The sequence below is a fragment of the Dunckerocampus dactyliophorus genome, chromosome 2 (genome assembly GCF_027744805.1).
Source record: "Dunckerocampus dactyliophorus isolate RoL2022-P2 chromosome 2, RoL_Ddac_1.1, whole genome shotgun sequence".
Classification (NCBI taxonomy): domain Eukaryota; kingdom Metazoa; phylum Chordata; class Actinopteri; order Syngnathiformes; family Syngnathidae; genus Dunckerocampus; species Dunckerocampus dactyliophorus.
This window is the reverse complement of record NC_072820.1, coordinates 16,326,757-16,343,540: the sequence shown is the minus strand read 5'-3', so window position 1 is coordinate 16,343,540 and position 16,784 is coordinate 16,326,757. Positions and strand designations below refer to the sequence as shown.

Here is a 16,784-nt window from a genome sequence, read left to right as displayed (position 1 = left end):
GTGACTTTTATTAGTAGCCAACATGGCTGCAGATGTACAACTAAAGCAAGTTAGGGTGTGCGTTTCCCGTCCCAAGTGCTCACTTGGAGCTGGTGTACTTAGTGACCGCTTTGGTGCCCTCGGACACTGCGTGCTTGGCTAGCTCGCCGGGTAGCAGCAACCGGACGGCGGTCTGCACCTCGCGGCTGGTGATGGTGGAGCGCTTGTTGTACTGAGCCAAGCGGGAAGCCTCCGTGGCGATCCTCTCGAACAAGTCGTTGACGAAGGAGTTCATTATGCTCATGGCCCGGCTGGAGATGCCTGTGTCCGGATGAACCTAAAAACTCAAAGTAAGCTTTCCTTCCTCTCATTTAAAACAAACAAACAAACAAAAAAAATATTGTTGTGTGTTACCTGTTTCAAAACTTTATAGATGTACATGGCGTATGTCTCTTTTCGCTTCACCTTTTTCTTCGCCCTTTTCTCACCGGAACTCTTCCCCTTCTTCTTAGAAATGTCATTAGACATGTTGAAATGTTATTTTCTTTATGATACTAACACGTTTGCACCTTGTTTTTGGAACAATTATCCCATTCTGTTCAATGACAGGGCTGTTTATAAGGCGTAGCCCATTAGTGGCTAACAAAGATCACCTGTGTCAGCCGGAATATAGTCAAAATTTCGAAGTACGTGCGATGACGTAGTTGGCGTCCTCTTTTCAATGTTATTGTTAAAAACATAAATATTTAAACGTTTATACCCATTTGTCAATTGTACTAAGTAGTTTCATCCACTGGGTGGCAGACCTGTACCTTTTTTCTCGCCTTATGTTCAACTGAGGCACTATGACTGCTCAATTGAAGTGGCTAACTGAATTACATTTTTTTTTTTAACTTTGCAATAGTAATGTTGACTTTATTTAGAACATGCTTAACAAAATTACAATGAGGAACATACATTAAACAGAAGTAAAATTTATATTCAATGTATCTGCTCCCATCTCCCATAGAAAAGAATGGAATAATCTGTTCCGGGCTTAAACTGTCCCCACTTTAAAACCTTTAATCGTAAAGGCAAAGTTTTGAATTACATTTTAACATACAACTTGCAGTGCACTGTAACATGCCACATTATTTTAATTATGTTCAAAACTTGGATTATTTCCTGGAAACCATGCAATACACAGTTGCCACTTCACGGTTTGAGTTTAGCAGCTTCACTCTCTATCATGGTTCATATCATAGGTTGAATACGGCTTATTGTTAGTAAATAAAGATGCATATTAAAGCAAATGTTATATATTTTTGCCTAAATTAAGCATTAAAATTGCAAAATGAACTAAAATAAATATATATGGCATTCAGAAGACGCCTTCAAAGATACTGTGAATGATATGCAGTATTCTACACTGGTCACTAATGGCAGTAATGGTACTGTAATGTTTGAATGTTCAAACGGCAGACTTAATCGTCGGAATAACAGGCTTTTATTGCAGGTTTGAATTATCTCACACCTAGAGATGCCGCGATCCGTCGGCCACCGATTAAAAAAAACATGTGATCGGTGTGCGGAGGCAAGTCCTACATGTCTGTGATGTCACATAGGGCTGCCAACAGAATGATGCGTCTCATACTGTGCATGACACAGGCTATGCCAATCGATGCCCACATGTTTGATCACTCACTTACCAAAGCTATTGCTGATCGAACACTCTTGCATCTTTACATTCTTTGCCTGTCTGTCACTGGAAGTACTTGACATTGGCATTGGTGAGTTATCCGCCTAGCTTCTGGTCTTCGGACTCCAAATGTGACTTTTTACCACAGTGACATTTTGTTGTTGATGTGCTTGGTAAATAAAGTAGTGTGCAATGTAAATGTTGCCAGTCATAAATAAAACATAAATAGCTGACAGCTCTAATAGTGATGAAAGTTGGAGTCCCCGGCAACCTGGGCACTGAATTTATTCTGTTTTAAATAGAGAAGGACAGATTTCTATTTAATAAAGATATTTAATTGTATTATTTTAGTCTATAAATTTTGTTATCTTGAGCAAAAAAAAAAATCATTTAACAGTTTATTTCCCATGTATTTGTATTACTCCAAAACATGCATCAAATGAAAATTCAGGTTTGTGTCAAATAGTACAAAAATTGTTTCACACCAATGAAGGCTAAAAAGGACAATCCTCCCAAATTTATATTTTTTTAAATAATCGCCTATTTGCCAGGGGCCTTTGGAATTGTCTAACCCCCTGGCCAATACCAATCATAATAAAGTAATTGAAAAATGTACAGTTAATCCATGTGATCGGTATCGGCCGATTTCACTCATAGATGATTTGAATCGGCAGCATAAAACCCTGATCGGAGCATCCCTACTAACAACAGACACAAAAATCCCTAATAAAAATGTTGCTGCAGTAATCTTATTTACTCTTATGTCTACTGTATTAGGTAATACGAGTGTCAAGGTGATTATAGGGGCATTAGTTCATGTATAGAGGGCTTTAATGATGTGGAAAAAAAGTATTTAGAAGGTCGTAAACAGGTTTTCTGTGCTCTATGAAAATATTAAAATTATAAATAAGGAATCCTAAATTCACATATCATGGTCGAGTCTGTAACCAATTAATTGTCTGTCTTCAGTCAATAATTGTCTGTCTTCAGACTCGCTTTCCCTCTGACATTTCTCTCAATTAGTCACTGTTCTGCATTTGTTAATTTTCTCTGAGTTCATTTATTTAGTCAAGGACACATTATTTCCATATGCAATGAAATCTCTACTGTGCAACACTTGCATGATCAAAATCAGGGTCCCTGATGCGCATATCCTCTACTTGCCTACAGCAGGTGTTGAGAGGTTGATTCCACACTGTCTGAAATGGCCTTTATCTCAGATGGTATTTATGCAAAGTCATTTGGAGGAGCTTACACTCTTTCAATTACAGCCATCGGTTGATGGTATTGTACTTCCTCCAGAAATGGATGGCCCTGATTAATAAAACAAAAAATACCGGTACTGTATTACTGGTAATGTATAATATTCCTCGAGAAGTCAGAAATGTCTAATCTTTGGGGAGAAAAAGTGCAATGTATGTGTCTTTATCTGTTTTAATTGGTTTTAGTAGATATCACCATTTAACAACCTGTTTGGCATTGAAATTACTGTGATGATATAGCTGTATATCCTCTCGGCATAGAGTTATTTTGTCAAATGCGAAAAAAAAACTGGGGAAAAAAACCTCTAAGGCTGCAAAAGATCTAACCTAGCAAATGCTTACAGTTTGTTAACGACTTTATTTGCCTGGAATGTAAGCTTCCAAGTGGGCTATATCCTATTTCCCAGCATTTGTCTTAGCCAGAACATCTACGCAGAACATTCTGATGTGTGTGAAAAGTAGTGATGTCCACAGTGACCAAGGAATGCCACTAACGACATGTCTTCTCACTGTTTTCAAGTTGCTGCTGGGACTGTCTTGTTAAAATAGCTGAAAATAACCTTACAAGGGCGGTTCAGGATCGCTGAAGTGAAATTGAACGTTTTTGCGGATTTCCCAGCTCATAAAATTCTATTGCATATAACTAATATAAGATACCCAAAATTCCCTCCAAAACTTAAATCCCTTTGTACCATTTGAACGGTTAGATCAGGGGTCAGGAACCTTTTTGGCTAAGAGAGCATGGAAGCCACATTTTCTAAAATTTCCATGAGAGCCATATGATAGCCACTCAATACAACTAAATGCATGCATTTTTAGGCAAGACCAACGATTTTAGAATATAGTAAGTCTCTGCACTTATTCTTTTTAAAAAGGTTATACTGAAGCTAATCAATAAATTAAATTAATGCGACTTCTGGTGCTGCATGGTTTTGCTGAGGGCCTGGTGATGGTGATGCAAATGTATTCATCTTTTGAACGCATATTATTTTGAGAAGCCAAACTTTTTGCTTAATTGTCCCCAGCAACTAAGTGGATCTACGTTCTTCATCACGGAAATCTGACCAGAACTGGACTTAGGAGACCAAGTGGGGGGTAAGTCGCTGTTATTGGACTAATGCTGATATGGATGTCATACAACTTCATGTAAAAAAAATCCGAACTATCCCTTTCAGCTTCATGCAGGCGTGATTGTATGTTGGTCTTGATGTTTTTTAGATGTGAGAAGGACTGCCAATACCCATACTCTACAGTGTGTGGTTCATGATAAGATAAATGAGATAGCATAAGTTCCTTCGCCACATCAAGCATGAATGTTTTGGCAAATTCACCATCTGTGAATGGCTTTCAGTTCTTCACTACTGCTAAAGAACCAGCAAAGTGGACAGTAGCTCTTGGCATTCCTTCTTCCGAATTTCCCCCGCTGGATGTTTAGATGCAAATGGAGCATGGCGTGTGTTTAAGTGCCGCTTTATATTTGACTGTTTCAGCCATGAAATTTTATCACTGCATATTAGACATACCGCCAAACCCAATGTCTCCACGAAGGTGAATTCCTTTGTCCATTCGTGCTGAAATGTACAGTACTCCTCATCTTTCTTTCTTTTTGCCATCTTCTTTGTCAAAAGTGTTTGCACGAGCTATAGAGTTACAGTATTTAGGCGGGACATTTACTGCTTGATCTCTCAATGACCTGGTAGGCTACCGATTATCCAATTCTAATTGTGTTTTGATGTGTGAACCGGAAAATATCGGAAGGACAGTTGGCATCCGCAGTGATAATTTTTTTCTTTGTCTTTTTTTCTGTTAAAGGCGAATGTCATTGGTCAAGATGTGTGGCGGCGTCTTTGTATCCACACTGAGCAGGGGGTGGGGCGGGGTTAAAAAGCTGCGGTGCTCTTAGAGACGATTTGTTCATGAGAAATTTGCATAGAGATTTGACCTATTTTGACCTAATTTGTCTATTAAGATGAGTATTTGTTTTTCCATCCATCCAATATAATATAAATATATTATATTTTCATAGCTGTTCATTGAGGATGAAATAAATCCATTTAAATGTACACGTAGCATACATTAAGCGTTTACAGTTAGTGTTTTGCTAGAAGAAAAGTGTTATTCAATATGTGTTGTAAGTTGAAGGATTACGTTTCATACTGCATATTTAAAGATGCCATATTCTACTATTTTCAACAATTTTAAGTAAGTCCCACAGGTGCCACAATAGTATATTTGAAGTGTGTGGACCAAATACTAGCCTTAATGCTGGAATTTGTAACTATTTTATTATTTAGATTGATTTGAAGGGCTTTTTTTTAACTACTACTGTGAACACGGTGTTTTGTGTGTCTGGAACTTTAATGCTAATGAGCTGTGTTTGTATCTGTCTCCAAAAGTGTGTGGCTATTGCACTATTGTGCACTTTATCCACTTTTGACATATACACTGTACACTGCAACTCTGCACTTGTTTAACTTATTAGATGCCATTTAGTAGTCCTTCGTTTATCACGGTTAATTGGTTCCAGACCTGACTCTAATAAGTGAATATGAAGATGTAGGATCCTTTATTTATAAATTCAACATTTTCATAGTTAGAGCATGGAAAAACCTATTTTGGACCTACTAAAGACGATTTTAACATTATTACAGCCATCTAATCTGAAATAACACCCTTATAATCACCTTTACACTCGTATTACCTAATACAGTACACATAATATCAGGTAATAAGACATATTAGACATAAGTAAAACATAACATAGACTCACACATTAGCATTGGGAGAGTTTTCTGGACAGCGTACTTCCTGCGGTGGTTGTTGTCTCATCAATGTAACATTACTGACACCTAGTGACCAGTGTAGAATACTACATATGATGTCTTTGAATGTGTCTTCTGAACACCTTATATTTTATTTTTTATTTTCACCTTATATTTATCAAATTTTCTAAATATGCATATTTTGGAAATAAAATCCTCTGTGAAGTGTTGGGCGTATACATGGGGCAGGCTCATCTAGCTAAGGGCGAGTCAGAGACACCAAGAAATTGCTCTCACATATTGTTTATATTTAAATGAGTCCAAAACTGAATGCATTGTATTTGGATCAAATTTGCTCACTGGTGCTGTCCCCGACCTGGACTCTCTTGCCCCCTACTGTAAATCCATTCCATTCCATTGTTTTCCGCTTATGGTCCAGGTCACGGGGGCAGCAGTCTCAGTAGTGTAGTCCAGACTTCCTGGTCCCCGGCTACCTCTTCCAGTTCCACCGGGAGGACACCAAGGCGTTTCAAGGCCAGCTGTGAGACATAATCCCTCCATTGTATCCTAGGTCTGCCCTGGGGCCTTCTCAGGGCATGCTCGGAACACCTCACCAGGGAGGCCAGGGAGGACTAGATGCCCGAGCCACCTCAACTTGCTCCTCTCGATGTGGATCTGAGCTCCTCCCGGATGACTTAGCTCCTCACCTTATCTCTTAGAGTGAGGAAACTCAGCCGCTTGTATCCGGAATCTCGTTGTCTCGGTCATGACCCAAAGCTCATGACCCTAGGTGAGGGTGGGAACATATATCGACCGTTAAATTGAGAGCTTTGCCTTCTGGCTCAGGTCTCTCACCATGGCGGTCAGGTACAGCGGGCGTATTACTGCAGACGCTGCGCTGATCCGTCTGACCTCGCGCTCCATCCTTCACTCACTCGTGAACAAGACCCCGTGATACTTGAACTCCTCCACCTGGCGCAGGACCTCGCTCCCAAACCGGAGGGTGCAATCAACCTTTTTCAAACTGAAAACCATGGCCTCGGATTTGGAGGTGCTGAGTCTCATCGTAGAAGCTTCACCCTCAGCTGCGAACCTCCCCAGTAAATGCTGAAGGTCACAACCTGATGAGGCCGTCAGGCCCACATCGTCTGCGAATAGTAAAGAGATCCTAATACCCCCAAACTGGACCCTCTCGACTCCTTGGCTGCGCCTAGAAATTCTGTCCATGAAAATTATGAACTGAATCGGTGACAAAGGGCAGCCTTCACAAGAAACAGGCTCGACTTACTGCTGTCAGGCTTATGCTCTGGTTGTACAAGGACCGAATGTTATGTAGTAGAGCGCCACCAATCCCGCACTCCCGAAGCACCCCCCACAGGGCACCTCGAGGGACACAGTCAAATACCTTTTCCAAGTCTACAAAGCACATGTAGACTGGTTGTGCAAACTTCCATGTACCCTGCAGCACCATTGAAAGTTGGTCCAGTGTTCCGCGACCAGGACGAAAATCACATTGCACCTCCTGTAACCGAGGTTTGACAAATGGTCGTACCCTTGTCTCCAGCACCCTGGAATAGACTTTCCCAGGGAGTCTGAGGAGTGTGATCCCCCTATAGTTGGAACACACACTCGGGTCACCCTACTTAAAAAGAGGGACCACCACCGCGGTCTGCCAATCCAGAGGAACTGTTCTCGACTTCGATACAGTGTTGAAGAGACGTGTTAGCCACAACAGTCCCTCAACATCCACAGCCTTGAGGAACTTGGGGTGAAACTCATCCACCCCCAGAGCTTTGCCAGTGGGGAGTTTTTTGACTACCCGAGATACCTCAGCCACGGTGATTAAACTGTCCGCGTTCGTGTCCTCAGACTCTGCTTCTTCTATGGAAGGTATGTCACTGGAATTGAGAAGGGCCTCAAAGTATTCCTTCTACCGTCTGACTATATCCTCAGTTGAGGTCAGCAGGCTTCCGTCCCCACTGTAAACAGTGTGGACCAGGCACTGCTTCCCCTTTATGAGGAGCTGGACGACTTGCCAGAACCTCTTTGAGGCCGACTGAAAGTCGTGCTCGATGGCCTCACTGAATCCTCCTACACTCAAGTTTTTGCCTCAACCACCGCCGAAGCCGCGTGCCGCTTGTGGACATCCTTATGTCCGAGCATGGTGTTTGATATGGACAACTGTGGTTTGCACAGAAGTCCAATAACATCACACCAACATCGCACGGGTTCAGATTGGGGAGACCGTTCCTCCTGATCATCCCGTCTAGGTCACACTGTCATTTCCCACATGTGCATTGACGTCTTCCAGTAGAACTACGGAGTCACCAGCTTGGGTGCTCTCCAGCACCCCTGTGATAGACTCCAAGAAGGCTGGGTACTCTGAACTGCCGTTTGGCGCGTACGCACAAATGACAGTCAGGACCCTTTCCCCAACCCAAAGGCGTAAGGAAATGACCCTCTCGTTCACTGGGGATGACTCCAACACGAAGGCAGTGAGCCGGGGGAATATTAATAAGCCCACAGCAGTTTGCTGCCTCTCCCCTGCAGCAACTGTAAGACTGTAAGTCTATGGTTAATAATTTCGGTGTTAAATTGACAGCTACCTGAACTTTGACAAACAGATTGGTTTTGTCGTTGGAGCTAGTGCCCTTGTATACAGCCAAATCACTCCAATTCTGCGCACTCTGCACTGGCTTCCAGTCTGTTTTGGAATTGATTAAAAAATTTTAATGTTTGTTTTTAAGGCAATTTATGGTGCTGCGGCATCTTATTTATGTGAGCTTTTAAACCTTCATCGCCCCAGGGTCTGCCAACCAACAGCTGCTTGAGGTCCCTCGGCCCAATTACAAACAGTGGGGTGATCGTTTTTTTTCTGTCGCTGCTCCCAAGCTTTGGAATGTCTTACCTGTTGCATTGTGGACCATCACAGACTTGCATTGTTTAAGGCAAAACTTAAGACTCATTTGTTATGAACTGCACTTTGCACATAAGAGCATTGTGGCACTTTTATTTATTTGTATTCTTTTAATAATTTTTATTTATTGTTTTACTATACTATTCTCGTGTTATTTTGCTGTTTTTCTTGCACTGTTGTCCAGCACTTTGGTTCAGCTACAGCTGATGTAAGGGGCTATATAAATAAAGTTTGATTGATTGATTGATGTTACTGTTAGAACCTAATTAACAATTAATTTGAGCATAATTGGTGGACCGTTAACATTTAACACAAGTTTTGTGGTGTTGCCTCAAATTTTCACCCTGCTCCTTGATATTCACTGTGTTAAGCTGTGCATTCCTCCATCTCCTTGAAAACCAATTACCGCTGCAAAGTCCACCATGCTCGTCCTGCAATCTGCAACAGCAGGCACATCGGCTAGTGTGAAATTGGAATTAAAGTTTAGTCATGTTTTCACAGGATAATGCGATATAATAGTACTAGCATATGCATTCAACATGATGTTATATTTTCAGCAGTGTGACCATATAGGATTTTCTTATGAATAATCTGAGGCTTTTGACGTGAAATGAATTTTGCAGGTAAACTGCAATCGCATATGTAGCGGTTGCTATGGTCCATGCACTTGGTTACCAGGACAGAATATTGATTTACTCCCCTAAGGACTGTGGTCATATCCTTGACAGTTCACCTATTGTTATGTTGATTCTACATGCCCGGGGTTGCCAATGAATTAAATGCGTGGTCTTGGGAGGAATGAAAAGGTTTCGCAGAATGCCGTCGTGAATTTTTGACCTGAATGAAATTCCCACTTGTGTTACTGTTTGAGCCTGAAATTTGCTGTCCATTGACACAAAGCCAGCTGTAATAAGTGTTGAGTGGCTCTTGGGATTAGGCCAAGGCTTCCAACTGCTTCAACATGGGAATATGTTACCCCAGGAGTACTGTATTATGCTCAAGAAATTTGAATGCAAAATAGGAAACCTGTGGCACAAACATGTTGTTGGCATGCGATAGATAACAACCACACAGCCAAGGTGGTGTCCAGATTGAGAGACTTGGTGTGTGAGCACTGACACACAAGCAAAGCAGCCATTCAGCAGTGGGATGGATCCTGACTACTAAAGAGGAGGAGGGAGACAGAGAGCGAGAGAGCAAGAAAAGGGGGGAGTGTCGGTGGGAGAGCAAGGGAAGCGAAAAAAGCAGAGCGAAAGGCTCTACACAGCTGAATATAAATCTATATGTTCGCAGGAGTAAAGCTGGAGGTCTCTCGAGCGGCTTTAGATGCTATACCGGCCAGGGGTGGTCATAAAGCATCAAGAGGTGGTCCTCTCTCTTAACTAAGGATTTGTGCAAATAGGGAAGTATAGATCCCGTGTGGATGCTGTGAACACCGGTTGTCAAGCACAGGGGCGGGCTGGTTGGAGGTCTGTGACCCCTCTCCTTTTCATCACCGGACACAAGAAGAAGAAGCAGAAGAAACGAGAAGTAGGCAACGAGGGACTTGTGAGCCCTTTCTCTGCTTATTACCTCCCATTCATAAAACCATTGCATTCCATCATCACAGCGATGTAGAGGCATTCCCCATTGCAGGAGGAAGGGTCCCATTGACTGCTGAGGCTTAGCGCCCCCTTTGCATTGCAGTCCTCCCCCTCATTTTCTTTACATTTCCATCTGTTCCTTCCTTCTGCCTTTTCACACCACAAAAGAAGCGAGAGTCTTTGACTAGAAGTGGGTGTTTCTGGAACTGTCATTGTCTTTGGTTCCGCTACAGAAGGCAGCTTAACAGGGAGTGGAACACTGTTTTGTAGATAATAAAAAAGCAAGGGAACCGCTGACAGTCATCGGAAGGTGAATTGTGATGGGAAGAAAAGTGTTGCACACACCTCATGTAGCTATTACTTGAGACCATTGGTGTTGTCATTGTAACCGACACTGCCGCTTGGGTTGTGCTGCCGCTGTTGCTAAGCAAAGCCTCTTAGCTCAAGTTCGTCGGGGAAACTGTATTGAGCATCACTCTACAGCCATGAAAGAAAGCTCAGAGGAAAGCATTGCGAGCGCCCGGCCATCCAACCTGCAAGCTTTTGCTACGATATCCACCCTACATGGCATGAGTCACATATTCGCCTACGGGCACATGACATTCCGACGTTTCCTCTGGACTCTCTCCTTCCTCGGCTCACTGTGCTTATTGCTGCTGGTTTGCATGGACCGAGTGTCCTACTACCTGGAGTACCCTCATGTCACCAAGCTAGACGAGGTGGCAGCAACAAACCTCACCTTTCCTGCCATCACCTTCTGTAACCTCAACGAGTTCCGGTTTTCTAAAATCACCAAGAACGACCTATATCACGTGGGGGAGCTGCTCGCCCTGCTCAATAATAACTACCAAATAGCCAACCCACACCTGGCGGAACCAGAGGTACTAGCCGCTCTCAAGGAGAAGGCCAACTTCCAGAACTTCAAGCCCAAACTGTTCAACATGACTGACTTCTATAACCGCACGGGTCATGACATTGGGGACATGCTACTGCAGTGCACCTTTCGAGGGGACGATTGCTACTCGGTGAACTTCACTACAGTAAGTGTCACTACATTCTTCTTTATACTTACCGAATGGCGGTTTTAGATCACTGTTATTCTCATGTTGGACAGCTTTTGAAGTAGTTGATTTACATTATAGATTCAAGTTTGAACTGGTGGTGGGACTTCATTTAAAAATATTTAATTAATTAGAGGCCCTGTAAATGATTAATTGTGATCTCATATTTAATAGAACAGAACTGAACAACATTCAACATAATATGCAATGTTTTTCAATTCAAATAGAATAATTAAGTTGACATATAAGTGCACTTTAACAACAAAATGTAACCAAAAATCCATCAGACTAATACATACACAAATACGGGGCAATTTTTTAACAAAGTGCAACATAGGAATATGATTCCAAGCAGCGTTTTAAACTGACAATATTCACAAGGCTTTCACTTGTAAATTCAAGTTGGTTTTATTTAACCCTTTGTAAACTCTAGCCCTTTCAGTGTCTTAAAAGCATTTCTCCATTGGTGTCATTAATTTGTCAGACTTGGGCGAACTTATTTCGTCTTTTGTGCCAACTTTGGGCTGGCGATGCCGCTTGCTAGCATTAGCTCCGTGCTCCGACATTAAGGTGATATCGTAGGCTAAGTGCTTTGGTGAAAAGCTAAGTCTGTGTTGCACAATTTGCATAAAACTAGGGGTGCGAGGTAGATAAGATCAGTGGATAACATCGGTCTCATATTTAAGGATCTGCCGATCAGCAAGCCCCTAAGATAAAGGAAATCGGCGCTCATCAAGTGGCCGAAATGCTCACATAAGACCACGTTCTCCTCACGTTTACTTGGGCATGTAGAAATGTTGTTAGCCTAACTGATGCGCAGTGACTGGTATACCAAACAGTGTACCAGGAACAATCAGACACTGACTATAGTTACATGTTGCAGAAATAAGAAGTGTAATCATTCTTTGTTTTGCGTGTATTTTTTCTGTATTTGATTAGTTGTAATTCCTGTCGTCGTTTGAATACAAACCCTCTTCAACTAAACCACTGTTGTCTTTATTTATGATCTTTGTTTATTACAGGCTTTCTTCAGTAATCAATAGAAACCTCCTCATTTTTTAAATTATTTTAAAACCCTGTAAAAATATGGCAGACTTGTATGAAATGATTCTTGGTTCCAAAGTGTCAGTCAGCTGTTTTTTGATTGTATATCTTTAATGATGCATTAAGTTTCATTTCAAATATAAATCAAATGGTGTTTTTTTTTATTGGTTTGGGAAGTCTGGTATTTTTGCTTGTTTTTCTCAAATTCTACTCATAACATAAATCAAAAAGACCTACAAGCGTTCATTAAAAAGATTCTGAAGTCTAAACCCAAAATGTATGTTGTGTAGCTTGATTGAAAAGCATTCCACAGCAGTTGAACTGGTGTCAGTGGTTTTACTTATTGTACTTCCACTGACGTGTGGACCGTCATCCGGTTTTGAACTTAGTGTCCATCCATCACTATGACATATATTCTGGTTTTAATGGGGTACTGTCACATCACTGGAAAATACAATCTCTCTAAGCTAGAATTCAACTTCAGATTCAATATCAATTATACTGAAAGGTTACAGCTGTATGCTGTTGTACAGTCATCTCAAACACAGTGCTTTGCTCGCTAATAGTACACTATTTCATAACCCTGCCCTAGTGGATTTATTACAAGAAAAATATAATGCCAAGGATGCACGATATTTTTTTTCGTCGTCCCTCGCTACATCGCTCCCTCACTCTGTCGTGTTTTTAAAAAAATAATTAATAAATAAATGACGGCTAGTTGACTATGGCATATTATTAGTCAAAAAATATTGAAAGACAAGTTAAAGGAAGTATTCTAGTCACTTTTTTTTTTTTTCTTGACGGGAAGGATGTGTATGGCAGGAGCTCTGTTGATGAAACTGGAAATTTTAACTATTTTGGTGCTTTCCTGACGACACTTCATGAACACAAGATCAGTGCTGCTTGCTGAATCCTCCAACTTTAACTTGGATAGTCGAGAGGTACAGATACAAGTATCGATACTGCTAGCAAGTCTAGCTAACTAGTTAACTGCTGAAGTTCAAAGAGGTTGCTTAGCAACAATGTCAAACACAAAGGAAAATTATTCTGGCTCTGAACTTGCAGAGGAAAATTATTCTGGCTCTGAATTCAAAGTGGACATGGAAACATTGGCAGAATACCTAGCTAGTCCAAGATACCAAGAGTTGCAAAATGCTATCAAGAGCTGCAATGAAGCCTTTGATAGAAGCTTCGAGAGTAGAGAGATCACTCTACCACAAATAATGCAAGCAATTGAGAAGCTGCATTCAACTGTAGAGATACAGTCTGAAGAAAATAGAGCACAGAACAAGTATATCAAAATACTAAGAAAAGTCAAGAAATTGCAAGATGAAACTGCAGACCTGAGCACTGCTCTTAAGGAGGTTAAATACCCTATGGAAGATATCAAGGCTCTGCAGGACGACATTAAGGTACTGCTGAATGATAATGCTGCCTTGCGCTCTGCGCATAAACCGTAAAGAAAAGGATGTTAAGGTTCTGCAGGATGACATCAGGGCATTACTGGAAGACAACGCTGCCTTGCGCACTGCTCTCAAGGATGCTATAAACCATATGGAAGCCGCCTCACGTACCGATCTTAAGGATGCTAAAGACCCCAGGGAAGAAAATACAGCACTATGCAATGATATCAACATTCTACAGGATGATATCAAGGCACTATTGAAGGATAATGCTGACTTTTGCACCACCCTTGAGGGAGAGAAAGAAGCAAAGGAGAATATCAATGAGCAAATTAAAAACTTCATTGACGAGATGGATCAGATGGCACGAATGAATGATGTGGTCCTCACAGGGCTCCAAATCACACCCAAGTCAAGAGATGTTCCTTCAATAAAGCAACAGATTTAACTTCCTTTTAACTTCCTACAGTCGAAGGAGGTGGATGTCGATGTCAACAGTATTGACACTTGCGTCCCACTCCATGGCAGGAACAACACCACACCTGTCATCATTAAGTTCACCAACAGGGAATCCAAAACTGCACTGCTGAAACAGGGAAAGAAGCTAAGAGGCACCAACGTCTACATGAATGAGCATCTCACAAAACGCAATTCTGACATCGCCAGGAAAGCACGAGACCTGAGGAAGCAAGGAAAGATTCAAAACACGTGGAGCACAAACGGGAAAATCTACATTAAACTAAAAGGAGGTCCAGGAGTCGCAAGAGTGCTTGTTGTCCAAGATATCAGCGATCTGGGAACATATTAAAGACCATATGACTATGACAATAAGCATAATTGCAATAACCTTGGCATAGTTAATAAAAGGAACTCTTGTATACAGCAGTGCAAAACCAAAGAAGATGTGGATATCAACAGGAGAGGAAGGACAGAATAAACAGATAAACAGAAGGAAAGGAAAAGGAGGGGAAAAAAAAGAAAAAAAATATTATTTATTTATTTTTTTTTTTAGCATTTGTGTACCTGTATACTGTATATGTATACATATGCGTACTTGTGTAGGTGCAGATGTAAGTGTATATATATGTATGTGTATGTACACACATGTATGTATTAGCAATTGATGTGCTACAAAAAGGGGATAGGATTAAATAAGCTCTGCTTCTTCCTACTCCTTTTCGGACATATGCATGTTCGAAATAAATAAAACCAATACCAATACTAGGCATCAGTAATGTTGCATTGATGAGGCATGGCCTTGTATTACATTACCTTCACACTGCATGGAGTCAGCCATGGCATGTCCTGACATGACATAGTGAAATAAAGTTATTTTTGGCTTCTGACTTTGTCGTTCATCCTCACTCCGTTTGAAACCCTTTCTCAAGTTAAGAATAAATAAATTGGAGTTTAAGTAGTTAGCTTGGTAGTGTGCTATGTTTAAAGCGGCAGCCGTCTCTGGTGTCCCTGCAGTGATCCCGTAGACTGCGCATTACAGTTGAGCAGTGTGTTGTAAACAAAGAATAATAGGAGTGTAAATGCGACTGTAGAGTATTATTTCATGTCCAAAGTACTCTAAAAATGGCAAAGTTCATATTTAGGTAGTCATAAACCGGTTTTCTTTGCTCTAACTACAAAATAATCAATTTATTAATAGTGAATCTTATCAGGGTTGGAACTGGAACCAATTAGCCACGATAAACGAGGGACGACTGTATATCATTTTTTAAATTTAGATTGAACTGTATTTTGTGCACACCTGGAGGTAAGAACGGTAACAACTCAAAGTTGGACCTGTAGATTTGTCCTTACCGAATATCATGACCTCGCTACTATTAACAAAACATTTTAAAAAAAAAACTAAAGGCAGCTCAGAAGTAAAAAATGTGGCTTGAATGGGTTTTTACTGGCTGACAAAATGTGGTTTCCTCAACTTTGATTAAGGGCTGGTCATCCAGCTCCATCATTTCCATGATGGAATCACAGGTTGCTTTAGTTCCTTGGTTCATCTCTGGCAAACTTTTTTGCACTTTTCAAACGCGATAGGAACAAGTCCCGAGCCCCGGACGTCGTAGCGATGCTGACATTTCAGGTGACTGATAAGGATTGATGTGTTGTTTTCCCTCATCGAGGAATGTTTGCACAGCATTTGGAGCACTTGGCAAAATGACTTCCTCTGAAACAGTGAGAAGTCCCACACGATCGACACCATTTTTGTTTCCACGTGAGATCGGGGAAGTTACAACAGTCCACATCCCAGAAAAGAGCGCTTGATTTGCTCACGCTAACCCACCAAAGGCACTGAATGGGTAAATCTCGCCTTATTGGGGCTTTTTTATCGTTTTTTCCCTTCAATACACACAATTATTATTCACTGGCAGTATACTGACACTTAGAGGGTTACTACAGAAAAAAATCTAATTATTCAAATTTCCCCACAGACATAAGGAGAAAAAGATTTACAATGCAAAAGACTGGTGGGAGTGATGAGCTTTGACCTCGCATAAATGAAGGAAGAATTCCATTAAGTACAGACGATGATGATGCAGTTTGGATGCAATCATCAAAATGTGTGAATGGCAAAGGGTGGATATCAAGGGCTGAATACTAACCTCTGTTATTAATGCCAGGGACTACCACATTGACCCGAATATAGGGCAACCCCTCTTTTTCAAGACACCTCTTTTCCCAGATAAAATTAACCAGTTTTCAGTTTTCATAAAAAAAGATATCCAGTCGTCCGTCGTGGTTCACACTCCCTCAATCTTAATACAGTCTTTCAGAAATTAATTAATAAATGACCACAGGTTCAAAGGTGGACTAAGGACTATTATTAGTCAAAAAACATTGAAAGGCAAGTTATATGTAGTATTCTAGCCACTAGGCACTAGTTAGTAATGTTACATTGATGAGACATGACTTAGATTACTTTCACACTGCATGGAGTCAGCCATGGCATGTCCGACATGATAAAGTGAAAAAAAGTTCTCCTCCCATTCTGTGTGGAAGTTTTTGGCTTCTTACCTTGTCCTTCTTCCCCACTCTGTTTACAATAAACAAATTGGAGGCTAAATAGTTACTCAGGAGCATTCTAT

At 41.1% G+C, this 16,784-nt stretch overlaps 2 protein-coding genes across 2 annotated transcripts in view; one reads left to right on the top strand and one right to left on the bottom strand.

Moving 5' to 3' along the window:
• On the bottom strand, window positions 1-611 carry zgc:92591 (uncharacterized protein LOC436997 homolog). Its single transcript, XM_054769072.1, has 2 exons — window positions 394-611; window positions 1-316 (listed from the first exon to the last, which is right to left on the bottom strand). The coding sequence occupies exons 1-2, from the start codon at window positions 505-507 to the stop codon at window positions 80-82; spliced, it is 351 nt and encodes a 116-aa protein (XP_054625047.1). The 5' UTR covers window positions 508-611; the 3' UTR covers window positions 1-79.
• Window positions 612-9,794: 9,183 nt separating this feature from the next.
• asic1c (acid-sensing (proton-gated) ion channel 1c) overlaps window positions 9,795-16,784 on the top strand; it is a 109,632-nt gene continuing 102,642 nt past the window's right edge. Inside the window, exon 1 of the mRNA XM_054769067.1 lies at window positions 9,795-11,221. Coding sequence (XP_054625042.1) covers window positions 10,667-11,221 — 555 coding nt within the window. The 5' untranslated portion in view covers window positions 9,795-10,666. The remainder of the gene's footprint in view (window positions 11,222-16,784) is intronic.

Coding starts and splice junctions, on each gene's coding strand:
- zgc:92591 (XM_054769072.1), bottom strand. CDS start 507: ATGTCTAATGACATTTCTAAGAAGAAGGGGAAGAGTTCCGGTGAGAAA. Junction 317..393: donor TCTATAAAGTTTTGAAACAG/GTAACACACAAC, acceptor TTGAGTTTTTAG/GTTCATCCGGACACAGGCAT.